This window comes from Cnephaeus nilssonii (assembly GCF_951640355.1).
Source record: "Cnephaeus nilssonii genome assembly, chromosome: 12".
Classification (NCBI taxonomy): Eukaryota; Metazoa; Chordata; class Mammalia; order Chiroptera; family Vespertilionidae; genus Cnephaeus; species Cnephaeus nilssonii.
Window position 1 is genome coordinate 40,740,213 of NC_137083.1, and position 26,188 is coordinate 40,766,400.

Sequence of the window (26,188 nt, forward strand, 5' to 3'; positions counted from 1 at the left end):
CTCTCACTCAGAGGAGCTATAATTGGGGTGGCTGCCCTTCCACCTGTGTTAGGAAGGGGCGAGAGTACAGGGACCCCCATGCATCCAGAGAAAGAGGTCAGGAATTTCTGGTTTGCTCTGAACAAAGGCAGGGCCTGGGCCCAGGAGAACATGTGGAGGGGAAGGTCTTCCTGGCGGTTGGGCGTGGCTGGGAGCACCCCCCAGGCCTCTCATCCTCTGGGACCTAAGGCCGGCCCTGGTGGTGGCCACTCCTGGGGCTTCCCTGCAAACCCCATCTCTGGGCTTGTGCTGGAAACCGTTCCCGCTTCCAAACCGTGGCCTGGGGACCAGGAGGAGCAGGGGCCTTGCGGCCACCACCTGTGCCCAATCTGCAGGACAGAATACTGACCTCAGGAGCCAGGTGGGTATTGCCAAATGGCTCTTTTCTGTTCCCACCTTGCCCCCTCCCTGTGCCCCTGGGGGTCAATCCCCAGCAGTTAGGAATTCACGCTCCTTCCTCGAAAGCAGCACTTGACGGCGGGCAGGCCTGCGCCCTGCACCCCAGGAGCTTGGAGCCAGGTGTGAGATGGGGCTTCTCCAGTCCCTTCTCCCGGGGCGGCCACCCTCCCAGCGGAGGCATCAGGGGGCTCTGGAAAGAGGCCCCGCTGACAAGGACATGCCTCTCCTAGCGCTGCGCTCTCAGGATTCCGTTTCTGCCTGCAGCTGGGTGAAGCGCTGGCTTCGATTTTTAGGGTGGAATCCTTGAATATAGACAAACGGAGTCCTTGAAAACGCCAGACTGAGGAGATCAGAGATAAGAGAATAAAGTTGCCATTTTTCTGTGGCCATAATGGTGTTTGAAAATCTACTTTCTCTCAAGCCTAAAGAGTGTAGAAGATCCTGTCAGCCCTAAATAAGTGCTCCATTAAGACTTACTGCAATGAACGAATGAGTGAACGAATGGATGGATGGATGGGTGGGTGGATGGGTGAGCAGGTGATTCTCAGTAGCAACATCACTATGCATGCTGGGCAAGGACTCCCATATCATCAGACTGGAAAGGTCTAAACACGCCCTCAGACTGCCTGGCACTGCACAACGCCCTCCCCGGAGCATCTCCCACGTGTCACGTGTGCGGCGTCAGCACACTGGCCCTGCGGCGGCTCTCCTGCCTCTCTGTGGACCGCAGGCCTCCGCTCCATCTCCCCTCGCCTCAGGTTTCTTACCGGCTACAGTCTGGGTAGAAGTACATGTAGAGGCTCGGCAGTTACTTGTAATAAAACGTTGTTTGCAAGGACCAGCTGGCTCACTGAGGGAGGACCCCATTCAATGACCTTAACTGGGATCTACCCTGAAGGTCCCCATTTGTAACGTTCCCATCAATAGCATGAATTCATGCTTCGGCTTGTGCGGACAAGCTGAGCTCAAGTCCTCAATCTCGCCTCGCTGACACTCAGGATTGGGACGGGGCATACTTTCTCTCCCTTTCCTTCCTGTCCCATGATTCTTAAGTGGATAGCAGAGGCAGGAGGGGAGGAGGGCCGGGGGGTGCAGGGCAAGGGCCATGAGGCAGCTCACTGTCCCCGGGACCCCCTATCCCCATGCTAAGCGGTTTATGTGTCTGTCTAGGGGCCAGACGGCGGTGGGTTTCAGCTCTGCAGGCTGTGCCTGGTTTAAGTCTTGCACACTGGCCTAGGGAAGTCCCGTAAAAAGCCCACAGATGCGAGTAAGTTACGGACAGTGCCCATCCTCCCCTGCCAGCTGGCATGGAGCTCCAGATGCTGACCTGGCTGAAAGAGAATACTGTGTTGGCGTCTCCTGATGCAGAGTTAAATGCTTGTTAAAGAAAAAAGAGTCTTGGCCGTTCCTTTTCTTCCTAATGTCTTCCACGCCCTCATCGGCTGCCATCCCTCCAGGTTCGGGCCCGTCTGGGCCTGGGGTTTGGGCAGCGAGGCTGAGAGGGCAGCGGGGTGCTACGCTCTCCAGAGTTGACACCCAGGCAGCCCCAATGTTGCTCAGTGACAGTAGGTTGGTTAGGCAAGTCCTGAAAAGGGGGGAGGGACCTGATGCCCTGTGGCTCGGGTTTCTGTGCCTGAGGAGGAAAGGAATATGGAGCTTGAGCTGACAGGACACCAGGTAGCGAAATACAGATAAACACATTCCTTCCACGTGCCTGGGTTTTACACTTCCACAAACACAGCAGAGCAACGAGCTGCGAGAATCCCGAGGCCGGCCGCCATCGTGGGGGAGCCATCGCAGAAGGACAAATTAACCAGTACCCGCGGACACGGCAACCCGCATGCAGCACCGACTGTTGCTGTTTAGGAGGGGCACACGAGTATCCAGGGTGCCTTTCAGACCCACGGGGCAGTCACTTCAATGGGAAGAAATGATAAGCTTCTCTATGGCCCTTTCCTGCTTTACAGGAAGTGTTAACTTTTAGTCCTAAACCCACTGTGAGAGGCCACTCCTCCTGGAGTTCAGGTCTGGAAGCTCTCTGGGCATCACGGCTGCCTGGGAGAGGGGCAGGTGTTGAATTCTGTTCCCATCCCCGCGGCCAGGACCCTCTCGTTTCTCAGGGATGCCCTCCTTGCCTTTACTGGCTTTCACCGGGCAGGGCGAGGGGTTCAGAGTTGGCTTTCCTGAACCATCTGGGCTTAGGTCTGAGGGAGCCACGGTTCTGAGGGATTGTGATAGCTGAAGAGCTCACCTGTGCAGGAGTGGGGGTGGGGATAGGCAGCAGGCTGGTCTTGGGTTATCAAGTGGCCAGAATGGCAGTCTCTTATGTGCTGTGGTTTGAGAGGGTCTAGCCTGTCATTGCTTCACAATAGCATTTTCCTAAGTCAAGAAGATTTCTTCCTTTTTTAGGACACTCCTATGGAAATGTAAATACATCGGGAGGTGTTGGAGAATAAAGGGACATCAGAGACACGGAACGTCAGTTTGGGTTTAGGTTAGAGAGCAGTGTGAGCAGAGGAGAGGAGAGGGGTCTAGGGAGGTGGGAAGGGCCAAAGACAAGCTTAACCACCTTCACAACATCACTCCGGATCTGCCCTGCTGGCCGGTGGACATGTTGTTTCGTAGGACATTAAGCAATTAGAAATTGGTCTATAACCGTTCTGACATTTTTTAGTATTGACATTATAGCCTTAATATTACAAACAGAAACATATTCTTCATACCCTTACATGTTCTTACTCACAGCAAAAAAGCACCTTTGTAACTGTTAAATAAGCTCTTTTCTAATACCCTTTTCATTTAGAAGATTACCAACACAAAGAAGACAAAGCATCACACACATCGTACGTGCCTCTGAAGCACTGTAGGCAAGCCGTTAAGAGCGGACAGTTAAGAATTTATCATGAATCCTGACTTCAGAACCATTCTGTTCTATGAAAAGCCAGCTACTGACACTCATTTAGAAAGTTGGGGTTCAGATAGTTGTGGGGCAGCTCTGATCTCATATTGCACAAAAACTGCTCACTTACTTCCACATCTGTGAATTCAAGTGTTTTTCTACCATGGAGTTTAGTGCGAATCGAAAACGATCCCATCTTCTATCAAACACATAGTACCCTCGTCCCATGAGGCGACTCCCGAATGAGCAAAACTGTGAGGGAAAAAACACATTTTAATTTTGATTACAGGTTACTAAGCTAATATAAACCATACAGAGAAAAATAACATTTGCATAAAAACACACAGGGGTACAATTTTACTCAAAATAAGGAAGCAAATAGTACTGGAGCCAAAAATATTTCTGTGGTGCTTTAGTTTGAGCTCTAGATTTTCTGCAGAACATCACATTATGACTCAACAATAGTAACGTTTAATTTTCTATAGCACAGAGGGATACCTTCTCTATATCTGGGACTGAGCCAACATTTTAGGTTGAAAAACCCCAAACCAACAACATTCAGCAGCTAGGATGTTTTTTTAGCACCACCTGCTTATTGAATCTTCTTTCTTTCTTTCTTTCTTTCTTTCTTTCTTTCTTTCTTTCTTTCTTTCTTTCTTTCTTTCTTTCTTTCAGATTTTAAAATTGATTTTTAGAGAGAGAAAGAAGAGGAAGAGAGAGAACTACTGATGTGAGAACAAAACATTGATCAGTTGCCTGCTGCATGTCCCCTACCAGGGATTGGGCCCAGAACCCGGGCACGTGCCTGGACAGGGAGTCGAACCAGTAACCTCTTGGTGTGAGGGACAACACTCAACCAACTGAACCCCACCGGCCAGGGTTCATCCATCCTCTTAAGGAACTTGATGGTTCCTTACTTCTTATCACAGTAACGGAAACACCTCATTCTGATGTTCTGCAACTGATCATACCTTTCCTACCTGTTGTCAACAGAGTCACTTCACTTCTGACTTGGCTATACTCCTCCTCCTTTCCTAGTCCTGACGTCATCTCCTCTCCTATCGGCACTTGTGGGCTGCCCGGGGACACATCACTGCCTCCAAGCTTATACTCATGCTATTCCGTCTGCCTGTCTTCTTCCCTCTTCTCTGTCAACCTCAATTCTCCCCTCCCTCAGCGCCCTAATCAAGACTCTCATGTCCAGTGGTCTTTATATGAGTAACTTAGCCTCTATGAACTCTCACCCCATATATATTGCACACTTTATTACCTTTCACCTTGGAATCACTACATAGTCTTATGTTACATGTAATGCCTATGTGCCTGACTTGATTATAAATGTATAAAGGCCAGGGGCCCAATTATCTTCTTCTTCAATATGAGGATAGGAGGGATTTGGGCTAAATGATGGATTAGAGAGATAAGGTCCCACAAAATGTTTAAATCAAACCATCACACTGAAAACATATGGCTGAAATATAGGCAGTTAGATGTTTAATAAACATCATTTTATTATGATGTTAGGACAACCAGAAATGCAAGAAGCGGCCTCTGAGAAGGTGACATTTGGCTGGTCTAGAGCTCAGACGAGTCTGCAAATGACTCTATAACTCAAATGCGGCTCCTCTCCCTTTCCCCAGGCCTCCCAGCAGCTCCTGGCCTCCATCCCAGACACAGTGTTGGATTGGCACTCATTCCACAAACCCTTCCTGGAACCGGCCTTTGGAACAGCTCTCAGGAGCAAATGCAAGACCTTCCCTTTGTTTGGTTCCTGCTTATGTTTGGGGGCTTTTGTATTCAAATATTGCTACCCATCAAACCTGGTACTTCTGATGAAAAACGCTCTCCTGCACTTTCATATTAAGTGCGTATTGACCAAGCAAGAAAACACACAAAGGGGGTTCCCCAGCGTGGAAGCTGGTCCCCAGCATCCAGTGGGAGCTCTTCCAGGTCGAGACATCTTTTCTTCCTTCATCCCAGTTGCTAACAACACACTGAACCAGGGCTCTTTACAAAAATGATTTAATATAGCAACTGACCATGAGGGAAAGGACAAAGCAAAGAAACAAATCCATGGCCTTCCCATTAAATCAGCAAAACATTAAGGGCACACCAATCCGCTGTGTGCAGAGCCCAGTGATTCGAATCCTCTGTAGCCTGGCAGCTTGTCATTTGGACAAACATCTTTGAAGAAAATTGCTCTTTTTGATGATCACCAGAACTGTTAATGTTGTTTCTTTTTTATTGAAGATTTTTAGAGAGAGATGAAGGGAGAGAGAGAAACATGGACGTGAGAGCGAAACATCTATCAGCTACCTCCTACACTCCCCCTTACTGGGGATCAAGCCCGCAACCTGGGCATTGAACTAGTGACCTTACGGTGCACGGGACCACATGAGCCACATGAGCCACCCGGGGCTGGACAAACATCTTGATGTGCTCCAGACTCTGGTCTTCTGGTAGAGCCCAGTCTCTCTCCCCGACCTGGGGCCGGGGGGGGGGGGGGCGCGGGCACCTTTTTGTTTTTGCTTTCTGTATCTCTAATTCCATAGAGATGCAAGGCCAGGTGCCCTGAGAGGCTCTTATTCCTGGTCACATATTATGTCCTTGGCAGAGCCGCAGATCCTCACTGCACTGGCCACTATGGCAGACCCCACAGGTTGCCAATCTCCTCAACTGCCACGCACTCCCACCTCTCCCTGCCTTTTCCTTGCTAACAGAACCACACTTTTGCTCTGATATGTGACATGGAGCAGTGAGCAGGGAGGGTGGGTCTCTTCCCAGAACCTTGGGGTGAATCGTGCTGGCTCCATCCTGTGCCACTGCAATCCCATCCTTCTCTGCTGTCGAGTGGTACAGGGGTGGGCATGTGGCCCACTTCTGGTAGATGGCAGGGGAAATCTGGTGGGGGGGGGGGCGGTTCAGGAAGATTTTCTTCCCAATGAAATGGTATAAAATAGCACCTTAGGAGAAGACTCCCTTTCTGTTTGTCCCTTTCCATCCGTGCAAATGCTACTGGGTGAGGATCGGAGCAGACATACCGAGACCAGGTGTGAAAGGGGAAGAGGCTGCACAGAGCGCCCCTCTGCGTGGAACCACCCACCTCTAGACTTCCTGTTAAATGAGATAATTAGATGACCGCAGTGCATGCACTGTATGAGTTGAGTTTTCTGTTACTGGCAGTCAAAGGCATTCCTGATTATCCCTATTTCTGAAATAGCTAAGAGGCAAAGGTCTCAGGCTGTTGGTCCAGGTCACCATCATCCCCAGCAACAGGAAGTGAATTTGGCCTTCATTCATCTCACAGACAGGAGGAAAGAAGGAGTCGCTCTATCTTGATGCAGGGCTGATTTCACCGACACAGTCCCTGAGCTCTAGGAGGAGTCAACACGATTCCTACAGGAAACCAGCTGGCCCCAGAGGAAACCAGCCACGGGCCCCGTGTTCCAGGCCCCCTGCATTCAGCTCAGGGACAGCAGCACCAGGCACCTCCTTCTCAGGTGCTCGCACGGCAAACGTGGACAAGCCTCCAGCTCCTGCCTCCTTATGTTCCCCACCTCGATTTCGATGACCTGAGTTGTTAAATGGACTCTTTCAAGGCTTGGGAAGAAACTGACCTTTCTGTTCATCAGCAATCACGCCGACATGAAATGCCTCCTCCTTTCCTTACACACACACACACACACACACACACACACACACACACTCACTCAGTACCAGTGCCATATGGTCACACTTACTAATAACAATAAAACTCAGAACCGACAGGGGAGACAACCAGCTAGGGCTGGCACCTGGCGCTGCTACGACAGACGGTTCCCGACGCAGGTGAGCTAGACGAACTCCTGAAATCAGAGGCTCCGTTCTCCGATGGGCAAAGCCAGAAGGCCCGCTTCCCGGTGCACTTACATAAACACCACTTCTCAAGCATGAATGCTTCAGGTGGGCCACAGACACTCAGGTGTTTAAGGGTACTGCTAAGGCGATCACTCAATCTCAGGGTAAGCCTTCCCGTAAGACACGGTGCTGACGACCTCTCCTTCGGAGCGGGCGCCCTCTGACGCCACCCCCTGCATGCCCACGAAGCACAAGGGAAACACATGGAGGGAGATGCCGGTGGCCTACCGCAAGCGGCCTAGGGTGGTGGGTGGAGAACTGACAGTCTAACTTCTCGGATTCGTCGGCACCGTCCATCTCCCCTTCATCACTCGACAGCCGGCTGGCGAGGTCACCTGCAGCGGGGGGCACGGGGCCTTCCGGAGCGCAGCCGCTGTGGTTCGAAGACGTGGTGCTGCTTATGCTATTTGCAGAGGATGGTCTGAGGCAAGAGAGAACACACAGAGTAAACCCTTCTGAGGCAACAGAGCGCAGGAGGCGGCCCAAGCAGCCTTTCCAGGGCGGGGGCAGCTGAGAGGTCAGCAGCGACCAGCTCTCCACAGGTCTGGCGGAGCCGAGGCTGTGCCCTGCCTGAATCGGGGCATCAGGGGAAAGCATCAGTGCCGGCGGAATGTGAATACAGGGACGTGGCAGAGTCTTCTGCGAGGTCAGTCATAACCACTCACCCACTGGCATGTAAGTAATCTGTACTTGCCATGTAGTTGCTTCTCTTTGAAGGTGGAACTTGACAGGAAGGTCAACCCCGTAAACAAGTTCAAACCAATTGACAAAGCATCAAAACGATAAAAGACAGCCCTACAAACACTTTTCTTTCTTTTTTTTTTGCTACTAAACTCTGGCTTTATGAGATTGTTATCATACTTGCATGAAAAAAGATTTTGTCCCAATGATAAGCCACAAGACCCTTACCCCACAGCCAGGTCAGTTTCTTAATATTTATATTATTAATATTATTAAGATATTAATAATGTCTTAATATGCCACATGGAGTTTAATTGTATCTTCTGAGAATGAACGTTTACATTTAAAAATATTTTTATTGATTACAGAGAGGAAGGGAGAAGGAGAGAGAGAAAGAAGCATCAATGATGAGAGAGAATAATTGATGGGCTGCCTCCTGCATGCCCCACACTGGGGATCGAGCCCACAACCCGGGCACATGCCCTGACCATGAATCGAACCTCCTAGTTCATAGGTTAACGCTCAACCACGGAGCCACGTTGGCCGGGCTGAATGTTTAATTTTTGACAAGGCATTCGATCCTCCTGCTGGCACAGTTGGCTCATAGTTGATGTTGAAGAAATATGTTTCTCAATGAAGGAATACATGAATTCCATGTGTATAAATAATCCAACAGAACTCATTTAAATTATAGCTAAGCTCATAGAAAAGCAATGCCACGTTAAGAGACAGAACTGCATGCTTACTGAGCAGTAAGAAACAAGACAAAACAAACACATCACATCAGGAGAAGAGTTAGAAGAGAAAGAGCCAAAGTTAGTTGTCAGTTGTTTTTACTGCTTCTCTACTTTCATTAGGTGATTGACCCGCGAGAAAGATAGGGAGAAGAAAAATTTTTGGGGAGAAAAATCAAGATCCTTAAAATGATTGGTTTTCTGCATTCTTCTTTGGAAGCTGCCCCTTCCAGTCACATGAAGCAGCACTGTGGCCCTGTCTCTCTCTCCTCCATTCCACTCTGGATCCTCTGTGCTACAAAACCTTTCTAGGTGTGAAATGCCTGAGTTCAAACCAGATCCCGAAAGCATAGTCGTTTAAACACAAAGCCACAAAGGTGGGAACAAGCCAAGTGGCCATCAGTAGACAAATGGATAAACAAAATATAGTATATCCATACAAAATATTAGTTAAGTCTTAAGAAACAATAAAATACTGATACATGCTACAACATGGATGAACCATGAAGACATTATGCTAAGGGAAATAACCCAATCATAAAGGACAAACATTGTATGATTCCACTTCTGTGAGGTTCCTAGAATAGTCCAATCCATAGAGACAGAAAGTAGAACAGTGGTTACCAGGCACCGGGGGTGGGGGTGAAGGGGAGTTTGTGTTTAATGAGTACAGAGGTTCAGTATGGAATGACGAAAAGTTCTGGAGATGGTGGTGATGGTTGTACCACAATGTGAATGTACTTAATGCTACTGAACTGTACACTTAGAAATAAAATGGTAAATTTTGTTATGTATATTTTACCACAATAAAAAACAAACAAACCTAAAAATCCCCCAAAGAAAGCCATAGATAGTTTTTCAGTGTTATTACAAGACCTCCATCATATGACAGTTTATTATTGACTATCACCTTCCCATACTTATAAAACAAAGATGCCATTCACTTTGCATGTTAAAAGTCTACCGTCCAAAGAGCACATCTCCCCGTCTGCACTCCCCGATACCTACTCTCCTGTATCAGAAGGGGCCACTACACTGTTGCCGGTTTACAGCTGAAGGCCCAAATAGTAAAACATTTTTGGTGAAATGTATAAAGAAAGAAAACAGCATCCACAATCCTGCCACTCAAGTTCAAGTGCTATTACCATTTAGATTTATATCCTTCCAGACTTCTTTACTGTGCATACACAGGCACGTGCATTTTAAAGCAAGAATTGGACCACACTGTACATACTATTTTGAGACATGTTTTTGTTCTGTTAATCTTCACCCAAGGACATTTTCCCCAATGATTTTTAGATAGAGTGGAAGGGAGGGAGAAAGGTGGCAAGAGAGAGAGAGAGAGAGAGAGAGAGAGAGAGAGAGAGAGAGAGAGAGAGATGAAAGAGACACATTGATTGGTTATCTCTCGCACATGCTCCAACAGGGGCTGGGGATCAAACCTGCAGCCCGGGAACATACCCTTGACTTGGAATTGAACCCACAACACTTTGGTGGGCGGGTTGACACCCTAACCACTGAGCAATACTGGCCAGGGCTACACTTTAAAAAAAAACTAGTGATAATGTAGAAATAATTCTATGTATAGAACTATGTCATATTTTTTAATATTCCCCAGTATTCCATAGCATGGATATATCTCAATTTACTTAACTAGTCTATTGATGGACATTTAAGTTGCTTCCAAACTTTCTAGTAGGCTCTTTCTATTTTTTTTTTTACCATTCTAAAAGCTGCATAGTTTATTTAACTTGTTGGCCTTTGACAAATAGATAGCCAGATATTTCTCCAGCAAAATTGGGTTTATGCAGAAACAACAAAAAGTTCCAGTTCAGCACATGCAGTCTAATGGCGAACCATGTACAAGTTCAGAGAAACAAAAGACAGATATGCTTTTGTTACGGGATTTTGGACTGGAACATGTGGTGTTCCCCTGGGCAGGATGGTCCCCCGGATTCTTTGCCCATCGGAGTCGAAGAATGAATCCACGGATGGAAGATGGTATAGCAAAGGGGGAAATTTATTGAAGAATAAGCAGACTCCCACATGGGGAAGGGGAAAGAATCTCACAGCACAGACTCCCACGTGGGGAGGGGGAAAGAGTCCCTTAGTAGGCTCTTTTTGAAGCTTTCCCCAACGTGATAGGACCTCCCTGCCCTGCAGGAGATACAAGTCAGCTGGATTTTGTTAAGTGTAATAATAGCATCATTACATAGAAAATTATCTTCACTTAAAAAATTATCTTTATTGTTGAAAGTATTACAGATATCCCTCTTCCTCCGCCCCCCCCCATGAGCCCCTCCACCCCGCTCCCATCCCTGCCCCAGGCCTTTATTGAACTATTGTCTGTGTACATGGGTTGTGCATATAAGTTGCTTGGTTCATCTCTTCCCACACTATCCCCCTCCCCCTGAGATTCGTCAGCTTGTTGCATGCTTCTATGTCTCAGGATCTATTTTGTTTGTCAATTTATTTTGCTCATTAAATTCCACATGTAAGTGAGATCATATGATCATCTTTCTCTGACTGGCTTAGCATAATATTCTCCAGCTCCCTCCATGCTGTCTCAAAGGATAAGAGATCCTTCTCTGTTACAACTGCATAGTATTCCATTGCGTAAATGCACCACATCTTTTGTTGTTGTTGTTAATCCTCATCCAAGGAAATTTTTTAGAGAGAGTGAGAGAAACATTGATTTGTCTATCACATCAATTGGTTGCCTCCCGCATGAGGCCCTGGTGCACCCCCATTGAGACCAGAGATCGAACCTACATCCCAGGTATGTGCCCTTAACTGGGAATCGAATCCGAGACCCTTTGGGACAGGCCAATGCTCTAACCACTGAGAACACTGGCCAGGGCACCACATCTTTTTTATCCACTCATATTGATGGGCATTTGGGCTATTTCCAGATCTTAGCTATTGTAATGGGCAAAGGATCTAAATAGAAACTTCTCCAAAGAGGACATACAGATGGCCAAGAGACATATGAAAAAATACTCAAGGTCACTAGTAATCAGATATGCAAATTTAAATGACAATGAGGTATCATCTCATACCTGTCAGAATGGCTACCATCAACAAATTAACAAATGATAAGTGCTGGTGAGAATGTGGAGAAAAGGGAACCCTAATGCACTGCTGGTGGAGAGGCAGACTAGTGTAGCTACTATGGAAAATAATAGTATGGAGTTTCCTCAAAAAATTAAAAATAGAACTGCCATTTGACCCAGTGATCCCACTTCTGGGAATATATCATAAGAATTCTGGCCCAAGCTGACGTGGCTCAGTGGTTGAGCGTCGACCTATGAATCAGGAGGTCATGGTTCAATTTCCGCTCGGGGCACATTCCCGAGTTTAGGGCTCGACCCCTAGTGTGGGACATGCAGGAGGCAGCAGGTCAGTGATTCTCTCTCATCATTGATGTTTCCATCTCTCTTCCTCTCTGAAATCAATAAAAATATGTTAAAAAAAAAGAATCCCGAAACACCAAGCAGAATGAATATATGCACCCCTATATTAATCTTAACTTTTTAAAGATTCACTTGGAAATCTTTAGAAGTAAAATGCCATGGGATTGCCCTAACTGGTTTGGCTCAGTGGATAGAGCATTGGCCTGTGGACTGAAGGGTCCCAGGTTCGATTCCGGTCAAGGGCATGTACCTTGGTTTCGGGCACATCCCCAGTAGGGAATGTGCAGGAGGCAGCTGATCGCTGTTTCTCTCTCAACGATTTTTTTAACTCTCTATCCCTTTCCCTTCCTCTCTGTAAAAAATCAATAAAATATATTTTTAAAAATGCCATGGTATCTGCAATCTACTTCAAAATATATAATAAAAATATACCTGGTAGATAAAATAAATATAATTGCAAATCTGAATATTATAATTCTTCAAACTAGGTATAAGAGTGTTCATTATATTATACTCTTACCTCTGTACATGGGAAAAATTTAATAACAAAAAAGAAAGAAAAAGAAAGTGAGCTAGTAGTACAGATACTTTCTGAGTGAGAAAGTGGCAGAAGAACTTCCCATTAACTGGGCAGATAGATTAAACACTTATTTGGTCTTCCTCCCAAAATCCTACTAAAATCACAGTAAAGGGATAAAAAAGGCATTAGCTCCAAAGAATAAAAAGATCAGCAGAAATATGGTAATATGATGATGAATTCCCAGCCTTCATTTAACTCCCAAACCAATAATGAAACCTGTTTCATGTTGCTAATGATGATTGGTTTAGAAAAGGGCATAAGAAAGAAAAGAAAAAATATATTTTGGGGAAGGGCTTTTGTAAAGATTTTTCTCACCTTTAAAAAGACACAAAGGCCCTGGCTGGTTTGGCTCAGTGGATAGAGCGTCAGCCTTTGGACTGGAGGGTCCTGGGTTTGATTCCAGTTAAGGGCACATGCCTGGGATGTGGGTTCAATCCCCAGTGTGGGGTGTGCAGGAGGCAGCCAATCAATGATTCTCTCTCATCATTGATGTTTCTATCTCTCTCTCCCTCTCTGAAATCAATAATAATAAAAAAAAAAAGACACAAGGAAAAGGTGGTTTCTGCCTTCACTGGATCTTGTTTCACCTGGATGTGCCTGAAACTGCTGCAACCATCTTGCTCTGGACTTTGGAGAGCGAGGAGAGTGGGTTGAAAAAAGAGCAGAGAAGCTGAGCCAATTCCTGATCTCTGGGGACTGGTGCCCTTTCACCTTTGGACTTCTTATCTCATGAGATTAGAAATGTCCTAATACTTTAAGCATTTATTAAGACTATGTTTTCTGCAAATAAATAAATGGGACGATGTCAAGCTAAAAAGTTTTTGCAAAGCAAAGGAAATCATTAATAAAACGAAAAGACAACCCACTGAATGGGAGAGCATATTCACCACTGATACATTAAATAAGAGGTTAATATCCAAAATTTATAAAGAATTCATACAACTCATCATAAAAAAATAAACAATCCAATTGAAAATTGGGTACAGGACATGAATAGACACTTCTCCAAAGAGGACACACAGATGAGTAATAGACATAAAAAGATGCTCAATGTCACTAACATCAGAAAAATGCAAATTAAAGCCACCTTACACCTGTCAGAATGGCTATAAAACGCCCCCAACAAATAGCCCATTGCTGATGAGAATGGTTATAATTGTTATGACTTTTTGTATGACACTGCTGACTTTTTAATCTTTTTTTTTTTTACAGATAAAAGGAAAACTTGTTTACCTATGACTTACAATTTGGTAAATTATACCTCTGTAAGCAGAATTGTAGCATTTATTTTTTCTCACTGCTTGATCCCTCCAGAATACAGTAAGGAGTATTTTTATTTTCATGGCAATGTGATTATTTGCATAAGTTCAATAAGAATCTATTAGATTGGTTTTATTACCAAGGCTTTGACTAGAACACCATGTATGAGAGAGGCATGCACAGACTCGGACCAGAAAGCTTTGAGGAGTTAAAATTGACTTTGGAAGCCAATAAAAGCCCCTTTGGGAAAACAGCCTGGTACTCAGTTTACATGGTTCACAGCAGGCTTTCCAGGTGAGGAACAAAGATCGCCTCCTGGGAGATGCAAGGAAAGAACCTCAGGATATGTTGGGGACTTTGAGACGAGAGGATTCACCAAAACCTGTAGGTAATGCGGACAAAATCTGATGGCCAGTATGCAGCTTGGCTTCTAGCCTTGGGAGGCTCAAGTTCAATCTGAAGATTCCTTAGGAAAATTCCAGCTAAGCAGATTTAGAGGCCTATATGGTTAATTACTATTCTTGCTTAACTTATACAAATAACCAGGCCAAGTTTATTGAAACGAGACCTATTTTGCAGATCAATTAGTCTCAGTTTGGCTATCTTTGGTAAAAATGGGGGGGGGGGGGAGTATAGAAAGAAAAATGTTTCAATAATATACCTTTGTCTTTCGAGTTTTGTTTTGTTTTACACGATGTACACTTCAGAGAAATCACCACAACTCATCCTTAAACAATCTCAGTGACTGATGTGTAAGCCACACAGACAGTTTACCTGAGCACCTGATGCAAACTAATTCTCAGGGACTTTAACCCATATGGTCAGTTGTTTGGCCTGTTCTATTGCTTAAGCTCGATGACTCGAACAGACCACTGCAGAGTCCTTGGCATGTGGGCCCTTAAACAACAGGATTGCTTTAGATTACTTGTTAGCTGAACAGGGAGGTGTTTGTGCAGTGGCCAACTCATCACAGTTTGGGTCCTGGGGGACACAGTAATAAAAGTTAACCCTGTTCTTTGCTTAAACTGAACACTCAGAATGCCCCCTCTAAGGCTTAGGGACCATTATGGAAGAGGTGGTGAGCATGTGAGATTGTAAGAACCAGATAAATGGGGCACAGTGGCAGACAGCTCTGACTCCATCTTAAAAAGCTAATCTTCCCTCTTAATTGAACCTTGACCTGGTCCCCCTATTTCCCTCAATACTGAGGCATAAACTACACAAAGGGGGTAGCTGTAGAGAGTGCAATGCTCAGCCTCTCTGACTCCACCTGTCCAAGCCTGCGTTGTCCCCATGGCCTGCTGGCTAATAGCTTGTGCTAAGTCTGGCATGTAGACCTGCTAATCACTGCGGGAACTGTGTTTGCGGCTTGAGGAGATAAGGTGAGTGTGTGTTGTTTGTCAATGATTTGCAGGAACACTGAGACTGAGACTGGACTCACAGCACCCAGCACAATCTTCCTCAGACCCCTACTGGCAGCGCCCAGATGTCTGTGGTGGTCAATCGCCTCTTGCCACTCCCATTTCCCTTCCCTTGACATAAAAGCCCGAACTCTGTGCTTTCTTAAGATGAGTTTGAGGTACCACTACGACTCCCATCTTCTTGGTTGGCAACTTCTTGATCAATAAACTTTTCCTTACTCCAAAAAAGAAAAAGAAAAAAAAAAAAGGCTGAAACACGCAATAGTAAGTTCCAGTTGTCAGGTAAAAGACAGGAGATAAGGGGAGAATACTGGAGAATAAAGATAAGCATGGAAACTCTGTGTTAGAGCAAAATCAGCTCAGAGGACAAAGGCAGAAACATGAATGAATAATGGTGTGCACATGTGTACACAGGCACACATGTATACAGGCACACCGAGGAGGAGGAGAGCTGAATCTATTCCCTTTCAGGCTTGTTTCATTCAGAATGCGTGAACTCTCCTGGCGATGATGGAATGGTAGATGCTCTCAAGACCTTCCATTTCTGATCACTGCACTCCAGGGTGGAACCTGGAGGGAAGGAGTTCACTGGAACCAGCCTGTGTCTCAGCAAAAACCACGGCGTGGTGAGAAGTGATGAGGAATGGGGCAACCAGTCATGAGAAGGTGTTGAAAAACTCACTCAAGCCCAGCCAGTGTGGCTCAGTGGATTGAGCATCATCCCATGCACCAAGAGGTTGCTGGTTCGATTCCTGGTCAGGGCTCATGCCTAGGTTTTGTGCTCGGTCCCCAGTAGGGGGCATGCAGGAGGCAGCTGATTGATATTTTATCTCTATCCCTCTCCCTTCCTCTCTCTCCAAAGAAAAACAAAACAAAACAAAACAAAAAAACACACAATAAAAATACATTAAAAAAAAAAGTCACTCAAGTTTGCTAAGCTGCCATCCACCTTTTCTCCTTCCATACTACCTCATCCCTCCCCTCTCCACTTACCAATTTGGTTTAAAGACAATGTATTCGATGATGGTCCCTGTGCAGTTCCACTCAGGGACACTGAAAGGAAGTCTCATGCGGAAGCATGAGCACCAGCCTGTCTGAGTGCTTCGGGGAAGAGAGCACCAGGGAACTGACTTTAATCAGATCCCTATTATGTGCTAGGCATGTCACATACGCTTTCTCACCCAGGTTACCCACTGCCTTTGCACATTTAACTATTATCTACATTTCTCAGATGAGGAAATTGCTTGCAGAGCTAATAAGAGGTGGAAATGAGACTTCAAAGCCTCCCCATATTGAGAGACGAATGTAGAAAAAGCACAGGGACAAATATAAGTCAAGGAGAGAAATGGCTTATAATTGGCAAGAACACTATCCTGATTAGCCATAACTGAAGTTGCTTTCACTCTAGACTCATCTCTGTCCTTCTTCAGGTATATAGGACCTTCTGCCTCTTTGCCCACTGCCCCTTGTCAGTCTAAAATTCAATGGGTTTTGCCATTTTATACTTTAAGATGAGATGTGTGAGCTTTCTCAAGACAGAGGGGAATTTGCCCAGATTTTGTCAGCACTGGCTTCCATAGCTGACCTTTCTCCCTCCCTCCCAGGGGTCAGAGCCCAGCTTGACCCTCTGCCCTCCTTCTCTTTTGTCACAGAGTCCTGATGGTAGGGCTGGTCTGGTCATCCATAGCCCTTGGGCTCTTTGGGGCAAGTAATCTGTTTCCTTAGAGTTGGGGACAAAGAAACAGAGCATATGAGTATGCTATTTAAGGGCCCCCAGGTTGGGGGGCAGAGGGTAAGAGGACGGGCAAATGGAAATCAGGTACCACCAAGGACTGTGTTTGCTCACACTGCTTTCCCACTGAATGTCACCACCACTTACTCACAGCGGCCATCAGTGCAGCACTTACTATAGAGCGCGGTCCTTCATCTCACTAAGTCCTTCGCAGCTCCATTTTACAGATGAGCAAGCTGAGGCTAGAGAGACTAAGAAACATGGCCATGCTCATCGAGTTCGTAAACATGGAGTTGAGATATGCGCTTCCAATCCCGTTCCGACCCGTGTTCTCTAACTTTAACTTCTCCTATTCTAGACCCAGGTTCCTTTTTAGAAACCCCTGACAGGAATGGGCTGCAATTCAAGAAATATGAAAGCTGAAATATTTTCAAGGTTATCAAAACGATATGTAAGAAATGAATTCACACACCTTAATGTTTCCAAGAAAAGGAATTCATGATTGGGAAGGGATTACAATAATTCCATGTATGTATGATAATATTTTTTTTGGCCCATTGTAGATAATTAGTGTAATTGAAATATATATATTAACACGAGTAAATAAATGTTTTAAGTTTTATGTGATTATAACATTAAATTCTGATCATGCTGTTTACATCTCTGACTGCATGGGTGGGTGGGGGGGGGTCGTCTCATCCTAGTGTAAAACAAGTGGAAGAGGATGTCCTTCCCCATGATATTGGACCAGAGTCCACCCTGAGTTTTTTGGTTTCTATACCAACTTTGAAAAGCATCCTCAAAAATGATTGTTAGCAGCATTTGGGATGCTCTCCTGCGCCTCCCCCTTTCTTTCAGAGACATCCCTTTTGCTGATTAACCTCACTCTCTTCTTTCTGCTTCCGGAAGAGAACACGTAAACCTGCTTTTCTCTAAGGACAAACACGCCTCTGAAAACCGGCCAGGAAGGAACGGGAAAAAGAACTACTAAGGCGCCGCTGTTTGCTTTATTTTTTAACGGCTGCCCCCTGGCTTCTCGGGTCATCAGGTACCACTGCTTGGGTGAGAAGTGCCTCCATCAGTCAAAATCGTATATGAGAGAGGATGTTCAAACTAGGTTCCCTGGGGTCCTTGGGGAACACGAGGTGATCCCTCAGAAGGTCAGGGGGTCAGCAGGCTCTGGGAACGTGAGCGATGAGAGCAGGGCTGTGCTGGCTTTCGGTGGAGGCAGGTCTGCTTTTCTATTGGGCACCATGTAAAGCTTTGTGGGGATGAAAAAGTCCTCCAGTCCCAAAGAAGTTTGGAAGTCACTGTATGCGGAATTAAAGCCCTCCCTCCCCAGAAGTTTGGAACAGGACTGTCTCCTCAACTCTAAAGCAAGGGTAACACCCTTCACCAACACCCCGCACTACACCCCGAAGTAATTACAAAATGATCATGTAAAATGCGAGGCACAAGGAAGGTGGCATGCAAATGGATGACAACACACGACAATGGTTGCGATGGAAATGCGTGTGGGCTGTGACTCCCCCCTGAACGCCGGAGGCAGAGGCCGGCTATTCCTACAGAGGGACTCTGACCGTCCAACTGGGTCAGGCTGGTCCCAATGTGGAAGGCACGAGGGCGAGAAGCTGGCAGATCAGTAACAACTGCCACCAAATATCTGCTGCTGCTGCTTTAAGAACCAACTCCTTCCCCTTCTTTTATAACCCGCTCTTAGAGCCCACTCGCTGACTGGACCCTGTGGGACGCACACAGTATGCACTAAAAATTACCAAGCCATACCAGGGCCTGTACTCCTCACCTTGTATCATTAATGCTTCCTTTTAATGACTTTGTGAACATGTGAGTCTTATCTCATCTTCTAAACGAAATCCTTGAAAAGCAGAACCTAGTTCCATTCATCATCTCTGTACCCTGTGCTTAATATTTCTGAATGAGGGCTCCCTGTCCTATTACCTGGAAGGTGGTCTGCTGCTCAGCGTGGCAATCAAAACCATGTGTGGATTTTAAAGCACGCTTAACCCACATGGGTTTTAATGATCTTTTCTGTTCTTTCCAGGACAATGAAATAAAACCATAGACAGGTGGCTCAGCTTTCTGGGTGTGCAGGAAAATACAGAGCAAAGAGCCTCTGTTATGCCACTTTTCCCTTCGCCTGGGTCACCGGAGGGTTGGAGGTAAAAATTCACAAAATAATGTGTGTCAAATGGGCTCCTACATGTGCTGATACCCACATCCACCCAGGTTTTCCGCACTCTCTGCTCCAGGAATCTCCAACTAAGCCAAACACCCAGGCAGCCAGGAGAGTTGCCTGGTGGCTGATGTGCCATCCAGATATTTCTTTTCAGCTTACTCTTGCTCTGATATAGATCTGCTATGAAGGGTGATGATGAAGAAAATGGTGACAATGATGACAGCAGTAAGATCCGCTGAACACGATGGCCGAGCCCCTTATGCCCATTATCTCTTTTGAAGTGCACAACCGCCTTACCAGGCAGCGGTATGACGGCTTCCACTGAACACGTGATCAGAGCACACACAACCCAGCAAGGCAGCCACTTGACCAAGGACTCTGGGCCTCTGTCACCACGGGGTGGAGGGGGAGTGGGGGAGGGGACTTACCTAGGAAGCACAGAGTTAGGTGGCCTGGATTTTGCAGGGGATGTGACTTTAGGTTCTGGCCCAGAGCTCCCTGAAGATCCTGGCAGAGGGTCCTGTGCCGGCCCCGATTGGTTTGGAAGTACTTCCCTCGCCGAAGTCAGAAGATGCTCTTTATCTTTAACTTCTTTTTCTCGGGACCTGGCTTTGTGTTCCGCCAGAAGGAGGTCAAATTGCTTTTTCCTGCCCGGGACTGCCCTCCGATGGCTTAGCGAATGTGTCTGAGGAGAAGAGAGATGAAAAGCACAGCCTCTTTGATCAGCACATACACCTGCTTCCCGGGGCCCTCCATCTCAGACACAGCAATTCATGGGAATTTGGAGGTGCTTGAAAAGTCAACTTCAAGGCAACAGCTCCCATTCTGTGGCTGGGAAGAGGCAGAGACCACACAGATGCAACCATGCTCTAACTCTCCTGGTGTCAAAAAGCCAGAGCTTCCTCCAAAAAATGGCATAAGATGACAAGCTTCAGCGCAGAGCCCCGGAGAGCCCCTCGGATGAAAGGCCAGCGTGAGAGAGCCTAGAGTTAATCCAGGTGCAGCGGGAGGCTGGCGGTGGCCCGGACGCACAGAGCCACCAAGCAGAGAGGGCCACAGCCTCGGTCCCAAGAAGCACTAGCAGTTCAGTATGAAACATGCGGCCGGGGCTACCGAGCGGCAGCCGCCTTCCGTCAGCTGTGCCCCTGGCCACCCCGGTGTGGCCGGCTCGGGGGCGCGGCAGGACTGCCTTTCAGGGCGCCGCCGCCGCCGCCGCCGCCGCCGCCGCCGCTCCTGCATACATTAAAACGTAGCAGGGCTCAGAACCGCCTGTGAGTGCCTATAAATACAATTTACTGTCTGGCCTCACAAGTAACAGGGGAAGCCTTTTTTTTTCTTTTTTTTTTTTTTTCCCTTCTTAAAAAGCCAGCCAGCTTGAGGCAGGCACTCTGCTACCATGGAAGAGAAGAAAGCATTTCCCTTACAAAGAACAGCTGGGGGTCATGTCTAGGTTCCACACCCTGCCGTGTGCAGAGAGTGGCATGCAAACATTTCGACAAAGGCCCCAGCGAGAGCAGGAAGTATTTTTTATGGAAAGAGAAATACCTTGCAGGTGAGGGATCTTGTGCAAGGTTTCTTTGTCTCGGGATCCAATACTCCACAGTGTTTATTTGGGTCAAATTCTCTCTCTGGTTTAAGAAACAAACAAAAAATATAAGAAAAAAGGAGACTAAATAGGATTTGGCATTAAGACTACATTTAAAAAATGCACATTTGCACCAACAAGTGAGACGTTGTCAGGCAATCTGGTTGTTTTTTTTTTTTTTCCACCGACTGCTAAAATGCTTCAAGAAACCGCTCAGGGGAACCTGGTGCACCCCTCCGAACCCAGAGTTCCCTAGTCCAGCTCCGTAGGGATGCGGAACGCAGCACAAGGCACGGGGCAGGGGGTGGGGCGGGCACTGGGGAGGAGGAGCCCTACGCCTCTTACACTGTATCTCACTGGAAAAGCTTCTCCAGGTACGTGGCCCTTTGGGCCTGGCTAACAGCAGACCAGGGAGAGCCACCTGAGGCCCAAGGGCCACTTTTTCCTGGGCGGTTCCAAGAGCACGCCGCAACTCCCCAACCCCACCTGCCTTCCTGCTAGCTTTAGCCATTTAGGCGGAGACTGTTCTTGGACATGTCAAGAGTGACCCTGCCCCTCTCCTGCTTTGTGCTCAGCACAAGGCTCTCCAGACAGCCGTGGTGACCGGAAAGACAGTTTACCCGATTCAGGAACACTTTGGCGGTGCCCCAGGCAGGGGCCGGGGAGAAGTCTGGGTGTGTGCCTTTCGTAGATCTAAACTGAAAGGTGCATCGAGGGCAGAGCCTGCACGTCTCGCAGCCTCAGCCTGCTTTGTCCCAGCACAGGCCTGTTGCTGCAAATGGGGTGGCTGCAGGGAGGCCAGGCTTTCCCCACTGTCTGCCTTCCCACTGGACTGTGGAGGGGTCATGTTGGGAGTTTGCTTCTAAGCAACTTTCTCTTTTTAGGCCCATTTTGGATCCTTTGTCCCCTCTGGATCACAAAAATTCTCTCCTCCCCAGGAAAATGAGGGCAACCGCTTGAGGACCCTCCCTGTAGGCTTTAAAGTCCCCCCCGCCCCCCGCCCCCCGTGCCTCCTGTTTCTGGCAGGCGCCCAGCAAACACCTGCCTCCTGCAGAGCAGGAATGACACAGCTCTTCTGGGTGTTCAGGAAGAATGTTGGGGTGGGTGAGAGAAGTGCTATAAATCTGGTGGTGTCCTTAAGAACCCTGAATAGCTGCACACTAAAAAGAAGTTACCTAGCCTGAAACACTGTCTGAAATTGGTGGAGTAAACTCTGAGCATCCTCAATGAATGTGTTCTATTTTTTTTTAAAAAAAAGTTTGGGGGTGCCCTGGCCAGTGTGGCTCAGTTGGTTGGGCATCATCTTGTGCACCCAAAGGTTGCCAGTTCGATTCCCAGGCAAGGGCACATGCGCCGGGTTGTGGGCTCGATCTCCAGTAAGGAGTGTGCAGGAGGCAGCCAACTGATGTTCTGCTCTCACATCGATGTTTTTCTCTCTCTCTCCTTTTTCCTTCCTCTCTCTTTCAAAATCAAGAGACTATTCTTTTAAAAAAAAAAAAAGGTTCGGGGGACCATGGGGTGGTTGTGATGATGGTAATAATAATGTGTGCAACAAAACCATTCCTATATCCAAGACAGATGACCCGGTTGGCTATCAAAATGCCCTCCCCCTTTTCTTTCGTCTTCTTCTTCTTTTTTTTTAAAGCTTCACTTTTAAGACTAGAAATGGCTAGACCTGGAGATGCCCATTTTCTATGAGTCCTCTCTGCCCGCCCAGGAGAGCCTGGCGGGGAGTTCTGTCCCTGGGCTGTCAGAGTCAGAGCGGTGCCCAGGCCCACACCAGCCCTCCTGTTGGCCTGGAACTGAGCAGGTTGTTTGGCTGGGGGCAGGAGCTGGCTGCCAAGTGTGAAAGCGAGATAGAAACAAAAGACCCACTGAGACAAAACAACCAACAAAATGCAAAACCAACAAACAGCAAAAGTCCCCAAACCACGGCCGGATGGGGTGAAGGCTGGAAGCCTCGGTCATGCTTCTGCTACAAGGAGCCACAGCCGGGGGGACACTGTGCCCCCCCAGGCCTGTATTTTCCCAGGGATGCTGCCGCCCACTTCCCACCCCGGAGGAGAGCCAGGCGTCGGGGGCTTCCGGACACAGGGAGGCCTCACAACCCGCAGGGGCCACCAGGCTCTAGCTCTTTCCTGATCGTGGGGGAACGGTCCAAGAGGAGGTTTTTGGGGTATAATGCTGTTGTCATTTGAATGTTTTGGGCTGAAGTACTTTTAAGAATAATTTTTTTAAAAAAGTTACAGATGTAAGATAGAAAAACTAAAATACAGATGAACACGAAGTAAAAAATAAAAATGACCCCACATTTTTGGGGTGCTTAAGAAATATGCTCAGCCTGGCCGGCATGGCTCAGTGGTTCAGTGTCCACCTATGAACCAGGAGGTCACAGTTCAATTCTCGGCCAGGGCACAAGCCCAGGTTTCGGGCTTGATCCCCAGTGTGGTGTGATCCCTACTGTGGGGCGTTCAGGACGCAGCCGATCAATGATTCTCATCATTGATATTTCTATCTTTCCCTTCCTCTCCTTTCCTCTCTGAAATCAATAAAAATATTTAAAAAAAAGAAGTATGGTCATACTAAAATATATAGTTTCTTTTTCACAGGGTGGCTTTCACTATATATATATATATATATATATATATACACACACACACACACACACACACACACACACACACACACACACTGAGTGGCCAGATTATTATGATCTCTGAAGGCATAATAATCTGGCCACTCAGTATATATATATATATATATATATATATATATATATATATATATATTAGAGGCCCGGTGCATGAATTTGTGCATGGGTGGGGTCCGGCCAGCCTGGCCAGGGGGAGGGGACATGGGCGGTTGGCCAGCCTGCCTGCTGGTCGAACTCCTGGTCGAGGGGACAATTTGCATATTAGCCTTTTATTATATAGGATATACACTGAGTGGCCAGATTATTATACGTTCAGAGATCATAATAATCTGGCCACTCAGTGTGTGTATATGTGTGTGTGTGTATATATATATATATATATATATATATATATATATATATATATAAAATAAAAGCATAATATGCTAATTAGACCGGACATCCTTCTGGATGAAGCTGGGGCTGTGAGGGAAGCCCAGGGCTCAGGGTGCTAGAGGGAAGCCAGAGCCGGCAGCCGGGGGAAGGAAGGCCTACTCTTGCACGAATTTCGTGCATTGGGCCTCTAGTGTGTGTGTGTGTGTGTGTGTGTGTGTGTATATATATATATTTATATATATATGTATATATTTTTTTCTGTCAAGATTAGATAAATTCCCATGGTTATGAAGCTTAATTTGGTCTTTTGGAAAAAGCGGAATGGCTAGATTTAGTTTCCCAACACATCCAAAGCAAACATCATTCACATAGGGGCCTCTAAGAGACAACTACTGCCCCAAAGACTGGCTGCGTGGACCTTTCCAGGCACCCATGTGCCCGCTCAGACAACCAAGGAGCACACCAAAGAGATGTCCCCGCCAGCCCATCTGCGGTGTGAACCCGCGTGTTCCCAAACAGAAATTCCAAACGGTTACTTGGGGAAGGCAGTTGCCACCCCGACCGCAGAATCGACCCGGAAACCAACGAGGCCAAAGAACAGAAGTTGCGTCCTTTTGTGGAGCAGTCACTGATGGGACGGTCCCAAGCTTGCCCTGAGCTACTGGGAGATGTCCCGGAGGTTGTCAGACTTCATGGCAGCGAGGCCTCTACAAAACCCAGGGGCGGGTCAGCCAGTCAGCGCGATAATAAGGCCCTCAGAATGCACAGACTGTTGTGGTGGGTGTAGAGCATCCTCCCTCTAGGGTAACTCGCTAAACACTGAGCTGAGCGAGAGCCTCATCCGGCCCGGGAATAAGAGAACCAGCTCTAGCTTGCATTTTTAGGTGGGGGTCCTGCCTGCAGGTTCATTCCATGTCCCTCTGCCATTCCCCGCCTCCCCTCCCCGCTAAAATGAAACAGACCTGCTTAGTTATAAGGACACATCACTCCTTGGTTAGAGCTGTGACTCAATTTCAGTCTAATCGTGCGTCAGACTCGAAGGACACGGACACGTACCTGAAAGTCTCCTGTAAGGCTTGTTGTTGTTTTTGGTGGTGCCATTTTGGTGTTTCTTGTCTATTGTGGTGGACAAAATTGCTTTGCCATTTAAGATCTTCTCTGGGGAAGGTGGCACTGACTTGGACATCAAGACCGGCTTAATTAAGGGTGGGGTGGAGGCGGCCGAGGTCGAGGTGGAGCAGGCGGTGACGGCAGCGGTGGTTGTGGAGTTCATTTTGACATTGGCACCATCTGCCTTCACTAGGTTAGGAATTTTCTCTAAACTGACTACAGGAACCGGAACGCTGGAAAATAAATGAACACACACACACACACACACAATTGCCTTCTTCGGTACATCTGGTCCGCTGAGAAGCTACACTCGCTTATCATGATAGAACACTCCCTTATCACTTATTTATACTCCTCCTATAAGCGAGCAGCAGGACTCCAGTTTGGATGGAAAGGAGGTTCGTGCCTCGCAAAGGACCAACAGGGGGTGCGAAGCTGGCATGGTGCCAGGGATGGCATCGGAGCTGACTGATTGCCTCTCAGACCCGTTGTCCCCATAGATCCTGCAGCTCCCCCTTCCCAGTCCCTACATGTTGGCTGTTTCTGAGGCGGCACCTTGGGAAGAACAAGGTGCCTGCTGTGCGGCTCAGGAAGAGATGCTGTTTGTCTCCTGGAGACTGTGTGCCACACCGTGCCACTTGCTGCACCCGCGCCCCCCCCCCCCCCCCCCGCATCCCCCTGCTCGGCTGGTCTCCCGCTGGCGATCGGCAATCGGTCCTGACATCTGCTTAGCTCAGGAGTGCTGACAGGCTCACACCACACGGAGGCATGGCTGCAGGCCAGTGTGCCACGCTGCAGGCTGTCGGGGACTCCTGGATCACGCTCACATCCTGGGGATGGGCTCAAATGGAGTGAGCCGCCATGTAACATTATCTAATATTCCATTTTAGGCAGCTAGTTATGTAAATAGGCAACTCTCGAGGCTGGCAGGTGAGAGGATGAATTTTAAGAAGACAGAGCACAAAGGTGTATGTTTGCTCTTCAGAATCTGTCACCTGAGCCTCACTCCCCTGCTATTTCTCCTGTAATGGATATGCATTTGATTTCTGTGCATTTAGTGCCAGAGGACCCTCTGTCTGGGGGGCTGGGGAGGACTCTGTCTCGGGTTTTAAAAGATGAGATAAGATGAATAAGCGTTGCTTTGGTTCCTGAACTAGATTTCCTTTCCTCCTTGCAGGAAGGCAGAACACTCATACTTTAGCCCCCCAATCAT

General features: G+C 47.3%; 1 protein-coding gene across 9 annotated transcripts in view; it reads right to left on the minus strand.

Moving 5' to 3' along the window:
- The window catches only part of ATXN7L1 (ataxin 7 like 1), a 239,909-nt gene that overhangs the window by 10,009 nt on the left and 203,712 nt on the right, over positions 1-26,188 (minus strand). For 6 of the 9 annotated variants that reach the window (XM_079785976.1, XM_079785974.1, XM_079785981.1 and 3 more), the window contains 6 exons: positions 24,922-25,208; positions 20,798-20,880; positions 19,681-19,937; positions 7,463-7,655; positions 3,468-3,589; positions 1,766-2,071 (listed from right to left, as the gene is read on the minus strand). In XM_079785976.1, the coding sequence (XP_079642102.1) occupies positions 1,766-2,071; positions 3,468-3,589; positions 7,463-7,655; positions 19,681-19,937; positions 20,798-20,880; positions 24,922-25,208 (1,248 nt within the window). The remainder of the gene's footprint in view (positions 1-1,765; positions 2,072-3,467; positions 3,590-7,462; positions 7,656-19,680; positions 19,938-20,797; positions 20,881-24,921; positions 25,209-26,188) is intronic. The other 3 variants (XM_079785983.1, XM_079785977.1, XM_079785978.1) reach the window with 1 other exon arrangement.